The 23,895-nt window shown below is 40.7% G+C and overlaps 1 protein-coding gene across 3 annotated transcripts in view; it reads left to right on the top strand.

Annotated features, from left to right (window-relative positions):
* Positions 1–23,895, top strand: part of LOC124405114 — a 79,930-nt gene that overhangs the window by 10,858 nt on the left and 45,177 nt on the right. For all 3 annotated transcript variants that reach the window (XM_046879746.1, XM_046879745.1, XM_046879748.1), the window contains exons 2-3: positions 75–174; positions 2,064–2,226. In XM_046879746.1, the coding sequence (XP_046735702.1) occupies positions 75–174; positions 2,064–2,226 (263 nt within the window). The remainder of the gene's footprint in view (positions 1–74; positions 175–2,063; positions 2,227–23,895) is intronic.

Below are 23,895 nucleotides of genomic sequence, written 5' to 3'. Positions count from 1 at the left end.
CAAAACTAAATTCTGTCCTCCTTGCACCTGCACTGGGAACAATTTTAGGTAATTTTTTTCACTTCTTGTTTCAGGTATATTAGCAGCCTTCTCCGATATGCAGACGGTGTTTCTAGCCTGCATATGCACCTTACTCCCGCTGATAGTGGCACTAGGAATTGCATTTGGAGTCAGGTAAGACCTTACAAGACTTTGCACTTTCATGTAAAATCTTAAACACTATACCTAAGATTCGCACGCATATTTTGTTAAATTTCCACCTCTCAGACGTCAAGATTCTGCCCATGAAAAATTCATCGTGCTTTCAAAGTTTCTAAGAAATTACCATTATAGAAAAAATCTTTTCATTGTATCTACCGAGTTTGTAATCATAAAATTCATACCTGATCGATTGGTTGACATGATTTTGTATGTGATTCTTAAAGTTAGAATTATCCACTCAGGATTCAACCGGCTAATGATCAGGATTTAATACCGAAAAAAGCGGGTATTCAATTCGGGAAAAAATCAAGGGAGACAGAGGAAGGCATGACTTTGATGGATGCTCGTTATACTTTCGTTATAAGGATTTCAGAGCGGTGTAAGACTAGCGTGAAGAATTCCGTGCATAGGTTGCACCATGAGCTGATTCGAGTTTTGCGCAAGCGTGATTTTTCCTCATCTCTGGCCCATCGATTTTTATTCCAAGCCTCACATTTGGGGGTGTAATTAATTCAACACCCAGTACATTCGACGATATATTTTCGTTATAACGCGCGAAATCTCCCAAGGGAAAAAAGGCGGGAGAGAAATTGGAAAGATGTATGGAGTATTGTCAGCTGCTGACTTATCCCTCGCCTTTTTTTCTTCGCCGTATATTACTTGATACGTATAAGCTGCAGGTACTGAAATCGAAATACTAATGCCAATCCAAGAAGGCAACGGAGCGATACCCGCCGGCAACGATTGACATTGATAAATGTTGCAATTCAATGGCCAAAGCGCTCTCGAGGCTCGTCGCGAGTTCGTCCACAGCAGCCTTTAGTCTTCGGCTTCTCGAGGTTCTCGAGATACCGGAAACTCCTTCATCTTCAAGCACCTACTTCTCTCTTTCTCGCTAACACCCCGATCGCTCATCCAAAGATACCCTTCGTGATCGATTACATTCCTCCCTTCCCGCGTACCCTCTCATTTTACATCCATACATGTTTAATAGTTTCGGTGATATCGGAACGTGTGAGGAAACGAAGGATCATTTGATCCTGCAGTTAGCGAAAACAGTTACGCGAGAATTTCTGCGATGAGAACAATTTGAATGAAAATTCCAGGCAATATCTACGTGACATGGTTTTCCGTTCAATTCTAAAACAAATTATCAAATATAATTTCAAAACGGTAAGAAATTCGAATCATGATTTGACGGGTAATTCGTACAACGGAACCACATTTTCAACCCTCTTTTTACTCTCAGTTTTCTGCGTTGTACAATACAAGGGTTCGGAAAGTTTTATCGGCCGTTTAAACGCTAATCGCTGTTATATTCAGGGTAGCTTTTTTCTTTCCAACCCTATCGTCGGGTGTGACAAAACAAGAGTATACTCGCGGTTATCTTAGAGAGTCAATTTGTGCTGCACGAGCTGTACAAAGACTCCTCCGTGAGCTTTTCCCACTTTGAATTTTACATGATTTTCGCGGTAATTAAAGCAGCCTTGTTGCCGTTAAGTAACTGCTCCGGCACTCTGGCACTTTGTTATCGTTAGCCAACCCCAAAACCTGGTTAACTTTTATACGAATTAACTACTTTCCCTACTGGCTCGGGCGCAACGTCATTAACGGCATTAAAAGAGCCAGCGGCAATATAGCCGGGCTACTTTATTTCCGCTGATGGCCAAATTTTCTACCAGGCAGGAAAACCAACACTAGAAGAACAACAACAACAACAACAACGACGACGTAAACCTCTAATTCTGCGAATTTTTCTCAATCAAGTGATTAACCCCGCATCTTTCTTTCTCTCTCTCTACTCTCTTTCAGCATGCGGGTCATTTCACCGATTATTCTCCACGTCTTTCAAATATTTTCAGGCACGTTTGGAGGAAGTACCGCAACAGACGCCACTGTGACGGCGGCCTACCCTGGTACAGCGGAGTTTGTTCGAGGGAAGATACTGTCGAGTCCTTGCATCACCGACCCCACTCAGGAAGCACCATTATCCAACCTGCCACCAGAGTTCTGTCAGCCCAAGACGTGAGTTTGAACCCAACTGTATTGTTATTAATTATTAGGAAACTGGGGTACGACGACGTAGACTCACCTCGAAACCGGAATCGAGCATCTGGCATATTCGAACGTCTATTCAGCGTTCTCCTCAGCGAACTCTGCTGTGCAGATAAAGAAAGCTCAAAGTCATTCGATCGTATCAGACAATTTCGAATCCCCGTAGAGTCTCGAACTCTTGGAAATTCCACAGGCAACCGCCCTGCATTTCTGTATTCTGGTCAGATAAGCCCGAATAAATCGATGCAAACGAGTGTTGAATATGATTTCGGAGTTTGAGAATCCCGTTGACGGGGGTCGAAGTTATAGATAAAGAAGGTGCAAAAGTTGCAGGACGCCCTGCCGAGGCGAAGAGGCGGGTATATAAAGGAATCTTGAAAATCCGTGGAATATTTTACTACGGCGGAATACACATCGCGGTAGGGGGTAAAGTGGCAAGTTTGTTCGGTAGTTTTATAAATCCGTTGCAGGTAGTTTGACGCCCACGATAAAAGTTACCATTTCGATCGATTTTTACTTTTACTCCCCCGTTATCCGAGTTCCGATAACCAGCAGAGCTTCTCCCAACCCTCGCGTCGCCTGCCAGGCGCTACATCGTTTCTCCATTACGACGGTGCGCGGGACTTGAGTCTGCTCTGCTTAATCCGATGAAAAACAATAGCAAAAAGAAGAACATCGGGGATGGGGAATGAAGGAAATAAAAAGAAACGCGAACGAGAATGAAATACAAAAGGTTGCGAGCGAATCGGAACGAGGATTAAAACCGTGAGGTGGAAAAGCGAGACAGGGAGCAAAAAAAAGATTGGTATACAGAAAATAAATAAACGTAAATAAACATTAAAAAATTGGGGGAAAACTGTCCAACGTGAAACTCTGCCACGCGATAAACGCCGATGTTGTACATTTGGGCACAGGGTATTACGCTTTACCTTTTTATCCCGAGGCAAGGTCGTGCCACTGCCTCGAATTTGCCTCGAACTCCCCGGGAATAACCTTTAACAGTAGAGGGGAAGAAAACGAAACAGCTAACGAAGCAGACTTAATTTGTTTTCTAATTTCCCGAATCTCGCAAATAAACTTAATCTACGTACCCTGCACTCGTTTTTGAGAAAACGTCTTGCTCTCAGAGTCGTGTAAGTAATCATTAATTAAGCATATACCTATATCTGCGGTTTAATCTAAACTAATACCTCGACATTCGGACGGGGTCGCTTCAAAACCTTGCGGTGTTCGTGGTAGGAAAGCTCTTGATTTGCGGTTATGATGTTAAGCTCGGAAAACTGCTTTCGGTACGTAACTCTCGATGGAAATTCAAACGAGCGCCACTTTCTTCCCGATCTCCGTAGGTCTGGCGCCTTATGCTAGGCAGTTATTTTTGCATTTCTGTATTAACGGTTGCTGATGTACAGGCGGGAATTGAAATCATTTTTTTGCTTTGGGAGGGAATGAAAACCCAGATAAAAATCTAATTTGAAAAAAAAATCACTAATAAGTTAAAATTGTCTCTTTTTTTCTCTGTGGATAATTATTTCATTATTAGGTATTCTTTCACCGTACCGTCGACGATTGCAATTGTGCGGAAACTCTCATGAACCTAACTATGACAAAATGTGCGCACGCCTGAATCAGAATTAAAAATCCCCCTTAATCACCCATATAAATTAATGGGGCTTTTTGCTCCTCGGTTGATGGCACTACACCAGCATCAACCTCCGGTATAACCGACATACCTCTACTTGCGAGTAAACAAAAAGTGGAAAATGTCGTCGCAGGGTGGAGGAGAGTAATTAGAAGCAAACTACGTACACGCGGGTAATTAGAAGTTAAAGTTGTTCACTCGGCGGGAATAGAATTGAAAAAGCGTGGAAGGGAATAGCAAGAGTGTAAAAAATAAACCCTTAACTATAACTCGATATTGCATCATGAGGAAAATCTGCTAATTAATACTTGGTTCAAGCGACGGAATTTGCCGTATTTTTCTGCGATGTCAAGAACTTTTCCCGGTCGGATGCAAATCTATATTTCACAACCAGACGCGTCCTATCTTTTTTGATAAAGAGAATCCAAATTCAAAAGCTGCAGATCGTTACCCGTATAAACATCTGTCCGTAATCGATCACCCCGATCAGTTACGAAGCGGGAATTTCTGAGTACATCTTCTCGTGGGTTTTACTGCTTCTGAAGGGCTTCGGTCGAGCGAATCATGTCGATTTCACAGCAGACAGCCACACGTCTTTGGCGGTAAAAAATGACAAATAGGTATCGGTGTAACGGAAAATAGTAGGTATCGGTTCATATTTTTCTCTCGATCAATTTTCGAAGCATAATATTATATTCGACTGTGATCCCTTGTAGGTATAAAATAAGACACGAGGTCCGTTTCAACATGCAGGATTTTGGGGGAGGAATAAATGTAGAATAAGTTTAAAGGTATGGCCAAGGCTCAACAGGGCATTTTACACCTGTCTGGATATCGATGTGACTCATTTTTATCCTGCCCTCCCTGCTTCTCTCCATTTTTCGCGACGGAGCTTACAAACGAATATGTACGATGTACACTTTACCCTATTTTCTTTTCCCTTCTCCCACACCGACCGTTCCGAATTCACTCGCTCCTCTATGTCATCCGGTAAATTCCCGTGTAGTAGGCGGGCGGGACCTGCTTCTCAGGAAGTGAAGGAATTTTATTTCGCTTTGGAGTATAGACTCCTATATTCCGCATACCAATACGCTGTGCGATTGGCTTTTCAAACAGTAATATCAACCTTCGGTGTATAAAATATATACTCCGCCAGGCGAACCTTTATGCTTTCCTCTAAAACCTTTCACCCTGCCCGATATAACGCCGTTCGGTTCAAAAGACTCGCTCACTGAACACCCGCAGCAGCGTTGCAGGCTCCAGACTTTGATCAACGAGGGAAAAATGTAAAAATAATTATCAAAACACACATCTCATTCACTTTTTATAATTATCGATAAATGGAGGAGAAACAAAATAAAATAGTATGTACTTGTCCCAGCGAACGAATCGATATCGAAAACTCTTCTGTTTCCACAAATTCGAACAACGTTATGGAGCAAATTACATCCGCGTGCGTGCCATGCGTGCATGCCATGATAGCATCGGACTACAGGTCATTACTTTTGGCCACACGCTACACTGCACAACGTAAAATGCAGTAACGCGGTGAAAGACAATTGCACCGCTTCCCTTCGTTCGCGGTGGCAGAAAACCACGTGTCCGCGAAACGAGCATGCCAAATATGTTTTTGGCTCATGTGCGGGTACTGCTATTGTCTCTACTGATTAAGTAATTACCCCTTGCACACCACGCACATACTCGAGCATCCGCACAGCGGAGTGTTAACATCCTAAAATCATGTTAGTGATTGTTTTTTCTCAAGCTGCAGACATATTTTTATTTGATGATAATGATTTTTCTTATCTTACCAAATGTAAAAATTTTCATTTATCGTTATTTTCATTCGGAACGTCGAACTTCGCTGCATGGTAATAATTTTCATTCGGCGTGAATGGATGGCGAACACAAGGCTCCATACATTTTAAACAATTCTTAACTTTCGCTACCATTTATGTAGGTATGTATCATCGACTTTTGCTATAAGGCTGACCTCGGAATGGTTATACTTTCTTCATTGTTTGTATTTCCTTCATAATTATATGTGCCATATGTGGATACTACATGTGATACCCTCGGGCGTCGAATTTAACACTTCCTGCAGCTGGACAATCGTGATCTTGCTTTGGCTTTGCCTCGTTTTTTACTTTACCACGGAAATTACATACTTGGAGACAATATTTGATGATAAATGACATTATATAACTTCTTTAGATCAAGGAAGTTGAACCGCAATCTGTTCTTCTTATCAGTAATGAGCTAGAGATAATTTGAAGAATATATTATACGTATTAAATGTCCAAAAACCGCATGTATGGAATTAAAACAACGTCGAATTAATTTTTTTTCACGTGACCACGAATCGTGAGTAAGAATTCAACTCCAACTTCCGACTTTTAATTTTGATTTGCACATCACATTAACAGTGAACTAAATCTGAGCAACATTTTGCAATTTGAAATGAAAAATGTCCCGATTCATCTATCAACTTTCAAATTTTGACAGACGTGTTTGTTCTAGGCGAAATTTCTTACCATCAAAAACTTGCTGTAAAACAAAAATTGCTGATACTTATACGTTTTCGAAGTTTAATCTATCGTTATCAAAACTCAGTATCACTTGGACAGTTTCAAATATTGACTTATTCATTTGATTCCTATGTTCAGATGTTATTATAGAAAATAATCCATGACGTTAGAAGACTAAATGCAGCTTAATTCAAGCTGCAAGTGCGATGAATTGCCCGCATGTCACCGCGTACCCACCAGAGGAAGTCAGTAACCGAGCGCGAAAATACCTTACGGTTGTTTTGTCGTTCGTAGCTTCCTAATTTTAATTTAACGTATATCTGAATAGCCGTTGGTTAGTTCGAGTGCGTAGTTTGTGTCACGTCTATAATATTTATAACGGACTTAAAATTCCCGCGAAAACAATTTTCCGGCCGGTCACATTTTTATTCTTACAATATCGAAGTCACAAGGGAAATGCGACGTATGATGAAGGTTTTTTGCGGTTTTGCATATCACAACCTTCGTCAGTCGACCGCACCAATGATTATTCAAAATTTCAATTCAGTACTTATTCGCACTGCACAGTCGAACTACACCTTGTCGCTTTTTTCTTGTGGAAAAATGTTGAATGGATTGCTTGACTTTGCTTGGACAACTTTGTAAATATACCAAAAAACTTTTTATACGTAAAAGATGCACGCTGAGATTGATAAGTGCAGATTAATTATTCTTGAAATAAAAATTTCATCAAAATTATGCAAATTTAAACCTTGGCGCAGTTCACGTATGTGTATAGTTCAACATTGTGAATTCACTAGGTGAATATATTTTGACGTTAGCAGGGAGACTGCATCGTTGACAAATTTAAAACCAATCATTAATCACTTTTCCCGACTTGTATACTCGACGGCACTTAATTGGCCCGTTGCTTCCGAGTGACGCGTTTCGTTTGGTTTGGTTCTGTTTTCACCTGTTTCTTTTTTTTTTTAATTTTTTTCTCACGGAATTAATTTTGTACGAGCTGTTAATTTGAGGTCACGTGGTGGCTTATGGTAGGTAAGTGGGTCAGGCTGCTGGATTCTAAGCACAGGATTAACTGCATAACCCGCTGGTTTCGATCTTGTTTCCCGTGTTTTGACTGTGCTGTTTAACGTCGAAGAAGGGAAAAATCTGCGGGAAAGAAGTATTGCTGCTAATACGAAATGAGGTTCAAAATTTGCTTCCTGATCGCCCTTTGGATGAAAAAAAAAAAAAAACAAGTAAATATTCGATTGATGGAAACGGAAAATGTAAATTGAACTGATTCAAAGAATAAGAAGTGCTGAAGCCGTTTTTTTTTCTTTACGCTGAGCTTTCACCCACCATTGATTTCATTTCGTATGTATCAAAGTCTTCGAAGAAAAGATGGTGTGGAGTCTCAAAGTACGAGCAGCCTGGAAATGGTTGACAGCTTTTTTATATTTTAGAATTTCAATGCAACTGAGGACGCGAGAGTAAGAGAATACAAAATGAGGTGCCTTGAATAAATTTTTGAGGTGGATTTTTAGGTATTATTTTCGAAGTATTATATTTCTTTGCATCATAAGACTGACAAGGAGTCCATATATACTGTATTCATGTAAATCAAACTTCTGAAAATTTAACAAAAAGTATACTAAAAGGCCGTTTGATGGAAAATATAATTACGAATGCTATCAAATGGTCTCATTCGTCGGATACAATTAGCCCATCACTACGAAATCGGTGAGCTAATACCAACGGTAATTGGTAATTAAAACACGTTGAGTAATCCCGCCGGAATTTATCCACGATCCTCGATATCCGCATACGAGACTCAGCGCGTGCGGATCCCCCGGGAATATACGCCGGTACAAATCTAATTTCATGGAAATTCCACCCTCGGAGTGGTACAAAGAGCGTGTTTATCGATCTTCGGAATCGAAACCTCGTCCCGGTAGTCGTATCTCTTTCTCTTGGAATTTGGTGGCAATCTTACCCGAATCATGAAGCGAAACCGCCCCTCACCACCCCGCTACTCGTCCCTCTGCTCATCTCCGTTACCCGTGACGGAGATTTAGGGTCAGGAATAAAGTAGCGAAAAAATTGGGGGGCCATGCAGCCGTGGAGAACGGCGAAAGCGGAACAACATCGAGCTGTTAAGCTCGCGATTATGGCAACCGGAAACCAGGGGGGTGGCCCGGGGGTAGAGGGCTTGCGGGATGTATGATGTATGTTAGCAGGTGGATTCGTGAGTGCGTGTGAGCCTGTTTCACCGAGAGGAAAGTGCCTGACCCTTACGGGGGCGAAACGGAGGGCGGTAAAAACAACCGGGGAAAACCGTCAAAGAGATAAATTACTCCCTGAGACTTAGATGCGGCATCCTCTCCTTTCTCCATCCCTTGTTTTTTTCCAGACACTGAATTTAAAAAGGCACGATAACCAACATCCGAGAAATGGCTTCACCTTTGTTATTGTTTGTCCGCTGCTGGTAGGTTGTTGTTTGTTGTCCCCGAGAGATGTTTAATACTGACGAGGACAAATCGTTCTCCCTCCTCCCTTTCACCTTTTGGCACACCTACGCTACGGAGTAATTGGTCTTTTTTTTTTTGTCTTCTTATTTGAAACTGCTCCTTTCTGAACCTGGATCGCAGTTGTTTTTGCTCAATAACCGATCTCAGTCCCGAAAGTCAAACCCGTTACTTTCTTAACTTTGCCAAATATTTTCGGAACTGATAGAATAAACGTGGATTGGAAATTTTTATCGCAAATTGCGGCAACCGCAACCGTACGTGGTTTGTGAAAGGATGAAATTCGTCTAAATCAGCTGATCTCTGTCTCTACCAGACTAACCGAACAAAAAAATTTTTCAAAGCCGTGCTGTCACAAACTTTTCAATCGATAATATAATATGATGGAAAGTTTACTGTGTATAATATAATGCCATTTGGCAATGACGTAAGCCTGTGACAGACATTTTCTTCTGGTAACTTAAATAATAAGCCGATGAAAAATTACCCTTCAAGTTCTACTTTTTTCTTTCAAATGATACGAGTTTTCACCACCGGGATTACGCGCATAATTACTTTGGACTTCGATGCAGGGCTTCGATCGCAGAGAGATTTCCCTGTTATATTCTGAGGAAAGTTGGCTATCCCAGCTAGACGGGATTAAGGTCAGGCATATAGTGGAAAACCCGGGATTATGAGAGGCGAATATATATTATGTTATGTTCTATATCTTATACATACATAAATGTTGCTCACGTACAATCGTTACAGCTATTCTCAGCTTATTACGACAATTGGATGTTACAATGTGAGTAACGAGTATTATCATTATCATCATCATTCCTATCAGTTCTATACAGTCACTTCGGATTTTCCGCGGTTTAACAGTCTGAGAGAATAATTTTATTCCGATTCTAATTATATAGAGCAAAAAAGTAAATGCAGGCAGCTCTGTTTTTCTCTTTCCTTGTACGCAGGAAACTGCGGGTTGTCGTCGTCTGAGAGCATTGGTTAATTCAACATTTTTTGCTATGCATATTCTTCTAGCGTGAATTTTATTCCATTCCGCAAAGAATGGAATCGGTTGTCGGTAGAAAATCCATGTCTGATGTACGTAAGAGATAAGAAATTAAAATCAGCATCTTCACGTATAAATCTGAGAACCGCGTGAGTACTTCTGCTACTCGTGTTTTAGTCTCTACATTACCGGGAATTTGAAGATGTGATATTACTTCTCTGAAAATTGCAAAATGTGATGGTTGAGTGATTATGATGGTCTTCTCAAGTATGGACATAATAACGGACGACTGTCGTTCCCTGGTTCTTGAAATTCCTTCGAAAGCTCGTATGCACCAAGATTTATGTGTCTCGTAACGCCAAACTTGTTTCCAAAAAAATAATCTTAGCCACGTAATCACAATCGAAAGATTGCAACAAAGTTTAGGTGAGAATATCGCTCGCTTTATGAAACTGAGCGGAGAGTGTACAAGAGCTTTTACGTAATCTTGCAGGTACCTTTTTCACAACACGGTTTATGTCAGAGAATCCCGAGATCTACATGAAAAAAGTCAAATATTTCAACGTAATTTCGCATAAAAGTTGATAGTTTTTCTTACCGATTAAATTTTGCCGATTTTTCACTTTCTCGGACCAATTTTCTATGAACCTTCATGAATTAGCGCAAGATATGTTTAAAGTTAGCGAAGAATGGTTTAAAAATGGTAAACCTGTGTGTGGATTTTTTGATGTTTCCATCCTTGAAGGAATCCTCCTTAATTGACGTCATATGCGCGCAACGAGCTGATATTACGTGAAAACCCTAAACACATTTCGGTACAACATTCATAAACGACTAATGGCGAACATGAACTTCGGGAGTAATCATTAGCACGACCCTCTTGGGGGTGCTAATCAACAACTAATGGCAGTCATCGAAATTTAGGAGAGCCGTTAACGGCGACCTTCGGAATCCTTACAGAGCTTGTAGTCGATGATGAACGGTAATCGCCGATGAGTAAGTGCAGCTATATATACCTACAAGTAATCGCGTCGGTGGTTGGCAGCCAACATTTTACCATGATTACAGCTTCGAAAAACTTTGATTCGATTTCCGTTACTGTTCATCCGAACTTCTAGATAAAGGCTTTTCCTCCACCGGAGAGAAACGACCTTCTCAAACTTGCTGTACGGATAGGTAGGTGAGGACGATTGTTTTACCACGATTTGGTGAAAGAAATCAACGCATTTAGTCGGTGTGACAAGAGTCTGGAAAAGGTAAGAAGAAAGGAAGAAAGGAAGAAAGAAAGAAAGAAAGGAAGGAAGGAAGGCTGGATGGCTAGCTGAGTTGGCTCGTTTGTGGTAAAACAGCCGACGGATATCCGGCTGAGTTGGCGAATTTGTTAGCAGGCAACGAGCTGGTTTAGACTCATCGTCTCTGACTTAACTACCCGGGATTACGTGCCTTCGAAGTTTCGAACCTTGAGGCTGAACCCCGCCGCCTCCGGCCTAAGCCGCAATTCCACCACCTGACACTTCGTTCCCAATAGGACTTAATTACGTAACTTATTGATGCTTAAGCATCGCCTTCGCCTAGACCGCAGCTGGTGGTTCGGTGGTGTTTATCATCCTTCGCCTACGCATCTTACCCACGTCCATCGCTGTATGCGTATTAATTGATCTCAAGGGATAATTTTGGAATTACATCAGATTCGGAGCGACAGGTTTGTTGCCAGGCAGCGGTTCTACCCTCTCGTCATATTGTGCTCGAGACGAATCTCGAGTGCTTTCCACGTCTCGTGAGTTTCCCGTGTCAATGTCACCTCAATTATTCAGGATAGTTACAACGGTCAAAATTCGGATTGGACCGAGTGCTCGAAACTCGGAATTTTAGAGGAAAACCTCAGGCTTTGAGTAATCGGTGCCTCAAAATTCCGAACGATTCCAATCAATAGCGAAAAGAAGCCATTCGTCATTAGGAAGAAACCCTGTCTGAACCTTCCAATATTACAACCTTTCCGAATTTTGACCATCCTTCTTCTCTCGCAGTTAGAAATTTTTGCCACGTTAACATAGGAACCAATCGAGGCTCCGAATTTCTATCATTTCGACCTGCACTTTGCAAGAGTAGAAACTTGATGGGACTCGTTTCACTCCTCTTGTCAGAAAACGGTGCGTAACGTTTTCGAGGAAGGGTTTGATTGAGATGATTGGAATTTTGAACCGACCATCGCCTGCACGGTTATGGGGAAAACGTCTCGATACGCATCGCGGCAGACGGTGCTTTGGCAAAGTCAAGCCACACCTACAACACGTCCGGTTATGAACCCTTGTAGCCTGCACCACCACCCTTCATCGCCGTGCTCTTTGTGCACAAGCCACCCTGAACCGTTAGGCGGACAATACCTGGCAACGACAACATTTCCTACATGCATTGGAGCTTTTAGACTTTCAATTTTTCACTTTTTTTCTAGCATCTCTCTTTCTCACTCTCTCACTCTCTCACTCTTTTCTTTTCTTTTCTTTTCCCTCCTTTTCAAACTCAACCTTTTTATCCTCTCTTCTTCTCTTCATCGTTCGTGTGATTGATATGCTTGCTGTACCAATCGCGTTCGCCGTAGGTTTTTCGGCTCTAATATTATATACCTAACACGCTTACTATATCATCGAGATTTTTACTTTGAATAGATGGAAAAGATCTTATAATGCCATTGTTACGTAACATTGCTTCAGAATCGGTCGAGATGGTTTTATAAGCCCCTGTAAATAATTGGGATACCTAACTGGTGTCTGTAATATAATTTCGTCTGGCGAATAATGGAAAATATAGCCACAGTCACGTTGAAATTAGTTTCTTCGATACACACCGTTGCTCAGATTGATCCCCGACAATATTGGGAGACAATTATCTTTTCAAATTAAGAAAAATTTACCACTGAAAATGGAAAATAAAAGTCAAGTCTGAGATTCACTGTAAATGAATATCTATACGATTTAATCGAATGATTTGCGGCAAGCAATTTTATCACAGTTACGGTAAAATTATTTGAAAGTAAAATTCCTTTCCGGAAATAATTTTTTTCTCCCACGAATCTAGAGTGTGTGTTTTTTTTTTGTTTTCTTCTCTTGGAAAAAAAAAAAAAAAAAAAAAAAAAAAAAGATATCATCAGAATATTTTTAAGGACGCGCAGCAATGAATGAAGCGAGTGAAAATTGCAACCGAAGCGATATCTTCTCCCCTTTGAAACGATTAGGGAAAATGGAAGGGTTGCAGCAGTGGTTTATTCAGGATCGTGTGGTTGGCTCGTAGATAACGGTCGAGTGTTTTTTGATGCGTGTTAAAGCACAGGTGCGTAAAATAGCGGGAGTGTTGGAGCGTGGGATGTATCACTCTTTGTTCCGTTGGCCCCAGCGTAGCTTCCGCGGATCATGCGGCTATTTGTACGGCTCAACGACCCTTATTACTGCAGGCCATACACACCCCCGGCTCCATCCCCGTCATACAGAGCAAGCCGGAAGTGGGGCGGTTAGCGAAAAAGTTTGGCTGTTAAAGATGAGTGCCGACATGGCCGATGTGCAGTTTCCTCTTTGCCACTCGAGGCTAACCGGCAATTTCCTAAAATTTATTGTTCACTTGCCGCTCTTGCAACCTCCTGCATTGAGCTCTCGATTCAGGTCGAGTGCGCAACTTTACTATCGGCTCATTTTTATGCACTTTTATCCGCGTCTTTTTTTGAAATAAAACTAATTTATAGAAGCCGTGATTAAGGTGTTATAGGGCGGCCATTGCCAACCAAAAGTACGTGAATCTCGGTGAGAATATTGAACACTTTGCGAGAGGTGAAAATCTGGAAAATATCAGTCGTAATCAAGTTGATAAGATAATTCGTTTCGAATGATAATGATGCTGAAAAGATGCTAATGAATTGTGCAACAAATTTGTAGTGAAATTTTTTTTATTACACATAAAATGAAGATATTGATTTTTTTGAATACATATGAATTTTTTTTGGAATTGAAATATGTACCGAAATTTTTGTACTAGACAGGGGAAAACCGAAGATTATAGAAAAATTTTCAAGTACCATCTCTAAGATTTCTGATGCAAATATTGGTCGATAAAAATATTGACTGTGTACGGAAAATTGATTGAATCTATTGACCGAAGAAAAAATAGTAGGTAAATCTTGTAATTAAGGAATTGATAAAAGGAGTATAGAGTGGTTACGAAGGACCTGATCCACTATTTCTAGTTAAAGTTTCGCACAGATGAAATATCAGTGAGGACGAAGCGTGAGAATTAATTTGACGCTGAATAAAGACGAATGAAAGAACTCAAAAACAAGCACACCTATTCATCCACCGAAATGAGAAAATCTCTGAGTACGTAATCCGATAGTAATTACACCGAGATGAGATAGCAATTATTAAAATTGAAACCGTTGCGTTGTAGCGGTAAATCCGCGCAATTTAAGCGAGCATTAAGAGGTGATATACATATACAAGCTTATCTCAACTCTGGAATTTGTCAAGTTAATCAGGATTAACTCTGACGACGAGTCGACGTGTGAAAATGGCATTTTAATACCTTTTTTCTCCCCAACAAACTCAGCTTCTTCACATACACACACACACATCATTATACACACGTCCCCTAGCATAGTGTAGAAACACGTCGTTTCTTACGCGTATGTAGATTCGTCGAGAACTCGTTAACCTACTTGGAACGGTGAACATTAGTACCTACGTGACACGTTGTTTTACTCGTTGAGCCGTGCTGCAAGCACGTTTTCGAATCGGGCGCAACGACGATCCGAAATTTGACCATGCATGGTTGACAAAAAAAAAAAGATTTACCAGTCTGAATTTTTCCACGAGCTGCATGCTCCGCAATTCGGCCAAGTCCAGCCTCATCGCCTTGTGCCCCGTCTAACCTTGCGGACCTCGACTTTAATACTTACCCCGTATGCATTATCATACTTGTTTGGACGACGCTATTGTTGCACTTTTGCATGGCGCTGCTTTCGGTAGCTCGTGCCATGGGACCAGGGTCGATGCCCTCGGTTGCTGTTCGGTATCCCGTATCTGCATCGGCTCGGTGTTAATTACTGCTGCAGCGAAGCGGCGCGAGCCCTTCAGCTAGCGTTGGCAAAATCCCGAAACAGAGGGGAGGTATATATGTATATATGTATAATAATGTATAATATTGTATAGAGGTAATGGACCAGCGTGTCGTTCATTTATTTATCCAATCATTCGTCGTTACTCGCGTTTATTTTAACCGTATTCACGAGCGCCGCCTAAATTTCATTACATTTTACCATATCCGGCATTGACATTTGAGAGACAATAATGGATTACACGCATCGGGATTAATTACCTTTCGAACGATAATCAAGACTACAATTTTTAACTAATGATCTACGTATCGTTTGATCTTGGCTATATGTATTCGGGTTTTGGACGTTTTAGTCTTGGAATTTATCGTAACTTTGTAAAATTGACGAGAAATAATCGTTGGTTGAGAAACTCTGGTTATTTCATTAATCGTTTCGTCAAAGTTTTAACTCTTCCGACTAAGTTTGGTGAGTAATTATTTTTGGAAAATTCCATCGTTAAACTTCCGTCACGTTCCGTTGATTGGACGTTTCATCGAATAATATCTTACGTTCAACTGGTGTTATTAATTAAACTTAGTAAGTTGTTGCTATAATTACCTAAAATACCTGGTAAAAAAATTGAAGAATCGACTTGGTACAATGATCAAGTCTCTGTTTCAAATACTTGTAACACGATGTGTTTTTATTGCGAAGAGTGGAACATACGATTATCGGTAATATACGGGTACAATTGGGATGCGCGAAAAGGTAACAACGATTATTAGCAAAATGAGACAGAGATAAATGAACCAAAAAAAAAAAGAAAAAGAAAAAACACTGTCTCGAGTAAAAATTTCAACTCATAGATATAGTTTTTCATATAAAAATGACGCATCGTTGTTATGCTCTTTCGGCAAATGAATTTATTTCTTTTCTCTCTTTGCCAAGTGATAATTATAAAAGACGGCAGAGTCATGCCCTCAAATGCAAGATGCAAATTGAGGCTGCCACGTCCTTGAGATATCCGCCAAGAGCTCCACGACGTGTTTAACTTTCTCTAAGCAGATGAATATACTAAAACGAGATGGCGCATACCGCATACATGAACGAACGGGGACAAAGACACATTAGGATTTCTGCGCATATCCTCAGACCTCCTCTCTTCGCACATGTGTACACATGTCTATACACACATATAGATATGTGTGTGTGTGTATATATATATGTAATGTATACGCACTATAGACGAGTATATTCCAATTTTCGTGCATCGTTGAACTGCCGCCGGTGCAACGGAGGAGAATGAAAATGTATGACACGCGAAATGTCAACAGAGTCAATGACGAGTCGTATGAATGTAAGATGTACCCAAGTGTTAAGTGGCTGCGTCAACTGCAGGAAAGACGAACAACATCTACAGGGAACTCCAGAAATGTTGGGCAAACATAAAAAACGCTTATAAACTTCACCGGACTAAATACAACCTGTCCTCCATGGCTGCATCCACTCTTCGCTCTCCGCTCTCTGGCAGAGCAGCAGCCTATGTGTAGATTATACACAATGTCTTCCATTGTCGGATCGACATTTCTGCAGCCCACGCCTTTCCCATCGTCTTGCTACGCTTCGCGTCTCCGTCTATAATAACGTCTACTCTGACGTCGTTTGAAAGAGACTTTTTTTTATTTTCTATCATCATTATTTAACTGAATAAGGCTTATTCATTTGTTGATACATGCCGACAGTTTTAGTTTGCAATTTCATGCTTATGGTTATATGGTCTGCGGTATGGGATATCGATGGGATAGGGACTTATGGTATAAAAAGCAGCTTTGTGCGAATGAAAGTTTTTACGTTACTTTCTGGAAACACTTTGTTACACATTTTATTCAAATTAATACCACTGCAGCGTTTTTTTTTGTTTTTTTTTCTTTATATAAGTACATAATATAAAGTAGTATATCACCTTAAAATTACTTATGCGTGACATTTTTTTTTTATCGAAAATGAAAAGTGATTAGAGAAATTTTTTTAAATTTTGTAAAAATTTTATCTCAAGAACAATTCAGCGAAATATAATGTACAGCAAAATTTCGTTCTCGATTTGAAACGTTGTGGAAATTTCGTCACTATCCTGAAAAATTGTTTAATTTTGTCAAAGTATTGAAATCTGAGGTTTCTATGTAGTCATAAAAAAATGAAAACTGCAGAAAAAATGCGTAATGATTCGCTTGATTCCGTTCAAGCCCAAAGACGTTGACTAGTTTGGATAAATTTGAGACACCCGGTGCGTAAAGTTTTTCTATCGTACTTTTTTATCCGATTCGATCCAAGAATATAACTCGAAGTCGATCCCGATCGTAATTTCTAGTGGTAATGGCTGTTGTCCAGTCTCGAAGTCGAGAGATTTGAATTCGAAACTGGCGATGGCGCAGCAGTTTTATAGTTATACCTACGCATATTACGCAAAAAAGAAAAAATTCCACTATTTCTCGAGAATGATACCATTCAATGCGAAGGTCGAGTTTGACATTGAAAGTCCGATGTTGTTGCCCCGTTGAAATTCCTAGGATCTTACGAATTCGTTATAAACTGAAAAATAAGAGAAAAACAAATCCTCGCCATTTAGTTTCTTCTCTTTTTTATTGAAGCGTTGTATTTTTCTGTCATTGACGTCTCAGAGCTCGTTCAACCTAATACTTATTTTCGACTTCGCCACTTATAGGTATTCCGTTGAGCGAAGCTTGTTATCCTGAAAAATGTGCGAATAAGGTTTCTTCAACTTTGGTTGCGGGGTCAGGGTCAACGCAGCCGCATTATAGGATACAAACAGAACCGCGGAGAGAATGGCAAGCTCGATGCATGCTAATTTCAATTTTCATGCCGATAAGTGCAACGCATGCATGCCTTACTGCAGCAGCAGCGGTTAATGAACCGATAAAAATTTTACTACAATTGAGCTATTTGCAATCATTGAAATGCGGGCCGAATACACATCTTTTAACGAGGTTTCATGCTTCAGCAATATTTTATAATTATTTCCTTCCATTTTCGTGCTTCATTCATTTTTCTCCCTTTTTCTTTCAATTTTATTTTTTCTTCCGTCAATTTTCTGAATCGCAAAAAACTCGCCACTCGCGCCTACCTGCAAAGTAATGAACAATTGGCGCGTTGTACGTACTTTGTGAATTCCGAGCAACGTAAGCCGGGTTCGTTGCAATTGTAATTTAACGTTCGTCTCCGGTTATTCAATCCCAAACTGTAACACAACGCGCTCGTTCATCTGGCATGGAATTTCAATTTTAGCATTTCACGGTTGACGTTCTACTCCTGGCTTAAACCGCGTTTAAACCTCAACCGAAACGAATTATACGTGGAAACCTGCACGGAATAAACTAAGCTCTTGACGCAGCTCAGGTATTCTCTTATTTAACCAACAAACGTGCCCAAATGTCTTGTTTACGTGCAGCTAGTGCTGCTTCCATTTCACATTTATATAATGCAACAGTCGATAACCTCATTCACATCCTGGAATTTATCTTATTTTGGGCCCAATTTACGTCTCAACATGTTCGTCAAATCTTCGAAACCCCAGATTTTCGACAATTTTCTTTAGTCACAAATTATCTGCATGTCAAACATGCAAATCAAGTTTTATAACGAACAATTTGCTGCTAGGATTTCAATGCGGAAATAGACGAATAGCATGATTTGCAAATATGATTGCCTGATTTGATTGTTCACCAATCACTCGTTTGCCCCTATATTTCGTGATTTTTCCAATATTCTACATGAAAGAAAAATCTAATTGAACAAACAATCTGACGTAGCCTGCAATTAGTAATTCTTCAAAGTACCATTCAACGTAGAATATAGAATAATTTTGAAATCTATATTTCTACGCGTCGTACAAATTCATTATTAACTTCACAATCCGATTTGCTGACTAATTGCCCAATTACGAAACTATTCAGATTCATAGATGAAAAACTCTACATTAGCCATAAAAATTTTCACGTTCTTATCCATGGAATAAATGGAATAAATGAATAAGCAGCAGTTACAGCTCATAACGAGGCAATATGCAGGCCACTTGAATTTAAACCTACGACCCTTCGCAAGCTCCAAAGTCTACTTACACTTTGTGTGATCTAGCTGTTTAACCGCAGCGTACAAATTGCATTGCACACACCGTATATACGTTTTATACCAACACGGGAATGAAATTATTTTCCCCGTTCTTCGTTTTTACGTTTGTCAAAATTAACGTCGCTAGTCACAGTTTACCCTTGGCTTAGCATCAAACATTTTTCAGTGCTTCCAAAGCTTGCCTTCAGAATTCTTCACCTTAGACATAAGTGTAATTAGTGTAAAATTATACGCATGGTATTATTCGACGCATTTTAGTATTCAGCTGAATGACATTTATGGGAGGATCGATCGTCGCCACTTGATTAATGGGTGTCGATTTTGCGCTGGGTAAAACGTAAATGAGAGACCGAAAAAAAAGTTTGAAAAAATGATGCCCCAATCCGTGCTGTAGAATAAAAACTCGTATACATATCTACCCTTTTGTTCGGAATACGTGAAGACCTGCCCATTGCCGAGCTAAATAATTTCACCGATTTCAAACGAAAAATGAAACGCGACCCCGTTTCTAAGCGGAAATTGATCACCCTGAAGGTATCGGATTTTCGACAAATTTTTTAGAAATTTCGATCGCCTTGTGCGTTATTGCAGTTACGCGAGTCAAAATGAAAGTTAGAAATTATTTTCCCAAAAGCACGGGGTGTGAATACTTGTCGAAAACCGTATGAAATTCTTCCGCCTGCTGTACAGAAAATAGTCTGTTTTGCTTTGGTTGTATATAGAAAAAAAGCTCAGGCGCGTTTATTTTTACGCTCGCGCAAACCTCGTTTTACGATCCTCGTGAAAGTCCATTCCTACAAGATTTCTCCGTGCGAATACTAACGAGGTGTTTGATGCAGGCGCCGATTTTATGCTATCCAATTTTCGCACGCGCGTGTTATACAGACGGCGTTACGTTTACACACACTGCAGTCATCGATGATTCACTTTTCAAAAATAATTATTCTCATCTCTATTAATTTTCCGCAAAATGCTCAGAATTGACGTTGAAGGTCCATCCACAGTTCTCCAATCCAACTCGCGTGCAACGCGTGTTCACACCGTCAAAACCCACCCCGATCGAATTTCTGCAGTTCGTTTGAAAATAGCCAAGTGCATCGTGATACGATTTTCCTACCCCGCCCTGCTATGTGAAATTGAATATTTTACGAGATGATCACTCCGATCTCTCTCTCTCTCTCTTTCTCTCTCTCTCTTGACGCTGGGGAGGCGGAGAAATTTGGTTTGTGTATAATATTAGACGCGGATTCCGGAGATGAGAAAGTAGCTCACGTATCCTTCATCCCCGCAGGCAGACCCGCCAAAAATCGGATGGGATTTAATTTTATCCGGGCAGACGGTACGAGATTATGCCTCGCACCTTTTTTCGGGGGCGGATATGCCGCCTCTTTTTGTCGGTTTAATCAGCGCCAGAGCGAGGCGGAAGTGCCGACACGCGCGTAGGCAGTCGCTTAAATTGCATTGCTCTTGAGATCAGGAAGGCACGGCCAGGTATTCGTCGACACAAAAGGGAGGTAGTTTTCACGACTCGACCGAGGCCAGATAACACGGTTATCTAATTCGCATCGCTCCCGCTATATACCCGGGCTTCCCTTTTCACTCCCGTCTCTCTCTCCAGGGGACCACAGGCGGATACGGTTGGGGGTGGAAATGTGGAAAGATTGGAAAGCGGAAGGGTAACAGCGTCGAATCATCATAAATTACAGCCGAAATCTATTATTTAGAATTTTACCGAACGTAGAAAGTCGAGGCATAGAAAGCTAATGTGATAAAAAAAAAGTCCGAATTCTGACGATTCTATGTTTTTGCTTTCTAAACATTTTCACATAATTCTACGTTACGATTTATTTTATATTTTGACTCTCTACGTTTTGAAATACCGGAAATGAAAAAAATTAACTTTAGCTTTCGTCAAAATTTCACACCTTTTGATAATCTTGTTCTTTATCATGTTTCTATGTTTTTTCATTCCCACTAAAAAAAAAAAAACATGCACTCTCTTCGCGCCTCTCGCCCATCGCATTGTTCTCACTATTTTCTCATCTCTGTTCCTCGACAAGACACAGCGTAAATGAAAAAGAATTGCATTCGTCGACGATATACACTTGCAATTCACCTCGCACTCATTTTCTTCATTTTACAACGAACGTCTGTTCCAACTTCACAAGAATAACAGTTTTCCTTGCATAATTCGCTAACTTCGCCATTGCTCACAGTCTTCGGTAACTAACCCATCCACTGATTAAGCGCCGGTTATTCACCCACCTTGAAATAGAGGATCTCGATCTTCTGCAGTGGACAAGTTTTTTTTTTTGGTTTTTTGGTCTCTTCCGTTTCTTTCTTCATACTTTCCGATTTTATCGGTTTACAAAAAATCATCCACCCTTAGCGTTTTTCAACTATCAATTTAATCGCGCTCCGATTTTGCGGTAATTGGAGTCAGCCTTTCTATTTTCGATTTTATCGCTACTCTGATTGCATCTAAAACACTCTTTGAGTTACCGACATCTTGCTGACAATGGGCTAATGTTTTCGACAAAATTTGTAAGTTCGAAAATCCTTGGAATCAAGAAACGGTTTAATCTTTGAGAATTTCCAAGATCCTCGATATCGGATATACGAAAAACGTGTTCAAATTTAAATAATATACATCTTTTCATTCTATATCATACATATTAGTCGACTGTCGAAAAATGGGATAAACAGTTTTTTTCGAATCACTAATAAAAGAATAATTCTTAATATCACTTCCAAGAATTCGATTCGTATGGAATGCAGATATCGACGATCAAATCGTTTTCAGAATAATTAATTGCGTAATGGTTTGGGAGAAGAAATCTTTGACTTTGACAACAATTTATATAACAATCGCCATGCGTTTAAAAGAAGAATTTAAATCCTGCTCGGTGAATCATTGGCAAAGATGCATTTGAGAAGCCTGCAGGCTGCATGAAGCGAGGTATCCATGTATATAATCCTGCTCCGCTCTCTTTTTCACTCTCTCCCTCCCTCTCTCTATCTATCTATCTATCTCTCTCTATCTTCGTTCCGCCTCCTCATTTCTTTTCCACGGTATAAAATAATTCTTCGGCAATTCGGCCGCGTGTGCAGGAGAGGCTACCCGTCATGCCCACGGGTCCAGGGTATATGTATAGATTTCGTAAGTAGGACAGATACGTCGGGAGGACGACGATGACGACGTCCGTCCGGCCTTCTATTCGCCGTTCGCCGAACCCAAACCGCCGACGACGAAACGAGCTTGCGAATTTCGCGAATTTTAAGGGGTCTCTCTCTCGAATTTTGCAAGGACCTCTGCGGGTGGAACGTTAAGTCGCGCTACAAAAGTCCCGAAATATATATAACGAAACCGCGTCTGACACTCGTCCTCTTCGTTTACCGACACACAGGGGTGAAAATTGGCGATCATAAGAGTATAGACAAAGAGCATAGTAGACAAACTCGCACTTCTCTATGCAGTTCACAGTGGCGGCGGAAGGGGCTCGCTGCCTCGTCTTATAGCTGCGCGGTTTTTTTCAAAACCAGCACGTGGCCCCCACTCTGGAAACTCGGCGCGCGTCGCTCTTTCTCGCACAGTGCAATCTGCAATCTGCACTCGTCTCTCCCTCTCTCTCAATCAATCTCTCTCTCTCTCTCTCGCTGCAGCAGCTCGCCTCTCCGCAGGCGCTCACCGATGCAGAATTGCATGCTACTTGCCTCCTCGTTCAACTCGTTCGCAGTCTAGCTCGCCGACGACACCACCACCACCGTCAGCACCACCACCATCACCGTCACCGTCACCACCGTCACCACCGTCGTCGTCGACGAGTTCTCTTCTCTACCACGGGGCAAAGCTGCAGCTAACCTGACTTTCGCATTGCTAGACTCGATCCATGCCAAGGCTGACCGGGTGCGTTGCCCTCGACGCCCGACAACGGCCCCGCTGCAATTGCTGCCTTAGACCATAGCCATAGCCTCTCTGTGTGTTCTCAATTCTCGATTCTCTCAATTCACTGCATCGCCAACCGGGTAGCCAGGCAGGCTTTCTCGTCGTTGCATTTTACGCTGCTTTACTTCTTCCAAGAACATCCCGCCATCTAGAAATATTCGTCAATGCGAAGTAAAGTTCTTTTATTTTATACCATCTTTAGGAACGAAAAGCTTCGAACAGCTAAGAGAAAAATACGTCAATCATATTTTGCTACGCATATCTTTCGGGGCATTCCGTGTAGTTTTTTTTATGCCTCCATCTCCCACTAACAATTTAAGAAAAAAGGAAAAAAAAAAAAAAAAACACTAGATCTTTGTATCTCGTGATCAGGGAAAAGTGTGCAACCAAATTTTGTGGAACGATTGAATCTTTGCGTAAGAGAGAAGATCAAACGTTCAATTCTTATGTTCATAAAGCAGAGAAACACAAAATAATCAGATCGTATTTATTCTATTTAGTCAAATAACATCATTTTTGACGGTACAAGCTATTGAAGTTTACCGATTTTGTAATATCATGTAGATGTAAGATGTGTTTCCGACCCTATATGTTTTGCTCCAATTTTTAGTCAACCGAAGAATGAAAATAACATGACCTCGTCATTTCTGATTTTCTCTGTTTTAAGCGCTATCTTATTTTCAAATAAAAGTACGTAACGATATTGAAATTTTTGTATCTTTTGACCATGCATAATTGATGCATCATCCTTGAAAAAAACTGGTTTTGTCGAAGCTTTCTGTGTTCGTATAAAGAT

This window comes from Diprion similis, chromosome 4 (genome assembly GCF_021155765.1).
Source record: "Diprion similis isolate iyDipSimi1 chromosome 4, iyDipSimi1.1, whole genome shotgun sequence".
Taxonomy (NCBI): Eukaryota; Metazoa; Arthropoda; class Insecta; order Hymenoptera; family Diprionidae; genus Diprion; species Diprion similis.
Note: the sequence above shows the minus strand (reverse complement) of the source record. Positions and strands in the feature narration are given on the sequence as shown.